Raw genomic sequence first — 681 nt, 5'->3', positions numbered from 1 at the left:
CAGCGGCGGACCAGGTGCCGCTGATGGAGGACCTGGAACAGATCTTCCTGCGCTCCTGGCGCGAGTCGCACCTGACCGAGATCCGGCAGTACCAGCAGGCGCCGCCGCACCCTTACCCGCCCACGCCCAGCGCCGCGGTGCCGGTGACCTCAGCGCAGCTGCCCTGGCTGGCCGGCCTGGCCGCCAGCTCCTGCAACGACAGCGTGCACGTCATCGAGTGTGCCTACTCGCTGGCCGAGGGCCTCTCCGAGATGTTCCGGCTCCTGGTCGAGGGCAAGCTCGCCAAGACCAACTACGTGGTCATCATCTGCGCCTGCCGCAACGCTGCCATCGACTCCTGCATCGCCGTCACTGGTGAGCCGGCACCTTGGCGGGTGGAACCAGTCGGGGGCGCCCCAGCGGCTCGCACGTCATCGAGTGTGCCTACTCGCTGGCCGAGGGCCTCTCCGAGATGTTCCGGCTCCTGGTCGAGGGCAAGCTCGCCAAGACCAACTACGTGGTCATCATCTGCGCCTGCCGCAACGCTGCCATCGACTCCTGCATCGCCGTCACTGGTGAGCCGGCACCTTGGCGGGTGGAACCAGTCGGGGGCGCCCCAGCGGCTCCTGCTGGGGTTTGCGTTAGCACCTGCGGTTGGTGCCTAGTAGTAGCTTTAGAAAGCAGCCAGCCTATGCCCTGCAT

The 681-nt window shown here is 67.3% G+C and overlaps 1 protein-coding gene across 1 annotated transcript in view; it reads left to right on the top strand.

The window, feature by feature from the left end:
• The window catches only part of GREB1 (growth regulating estrogen receptor binding 1), a 91,759-nt gene that overhangs the window by 33,637 nt on the left and 57,441 nt on the right, over positions 1-681 (top strand). The window contains exon 10 of the mRNA XM_027773597.1: positions 4-354. Within this exon, the coding sequence (XP_027629398.1) occupies positions 4-354 (351 nt within the window). The remainder of the gene's footprint in view (positions 1-3; positions 355-681) is intronic.

This window comes from Tupaia chinensis, unplaced genomic scaffold (genome assembly GCF_000334495.1).
Source record: "Tupaia chinensis unplaced genomic scaffold, TupChi_1.0 Scaffold000045_1, whole genome shotgun sequence".
In the NCBI taxonomy this organism is placed as follows: Eukaryota; Metazoa; Chordata; class Mammalia; order Scandentia; family Tupaiidae; genus Tupaia; species Tupaia belangeri.
The sequence above is the reverse complement of the archived record's forward strand: the minus strand, read 5'-3'. Positions and strand labels throughout refer to the sequence as shown.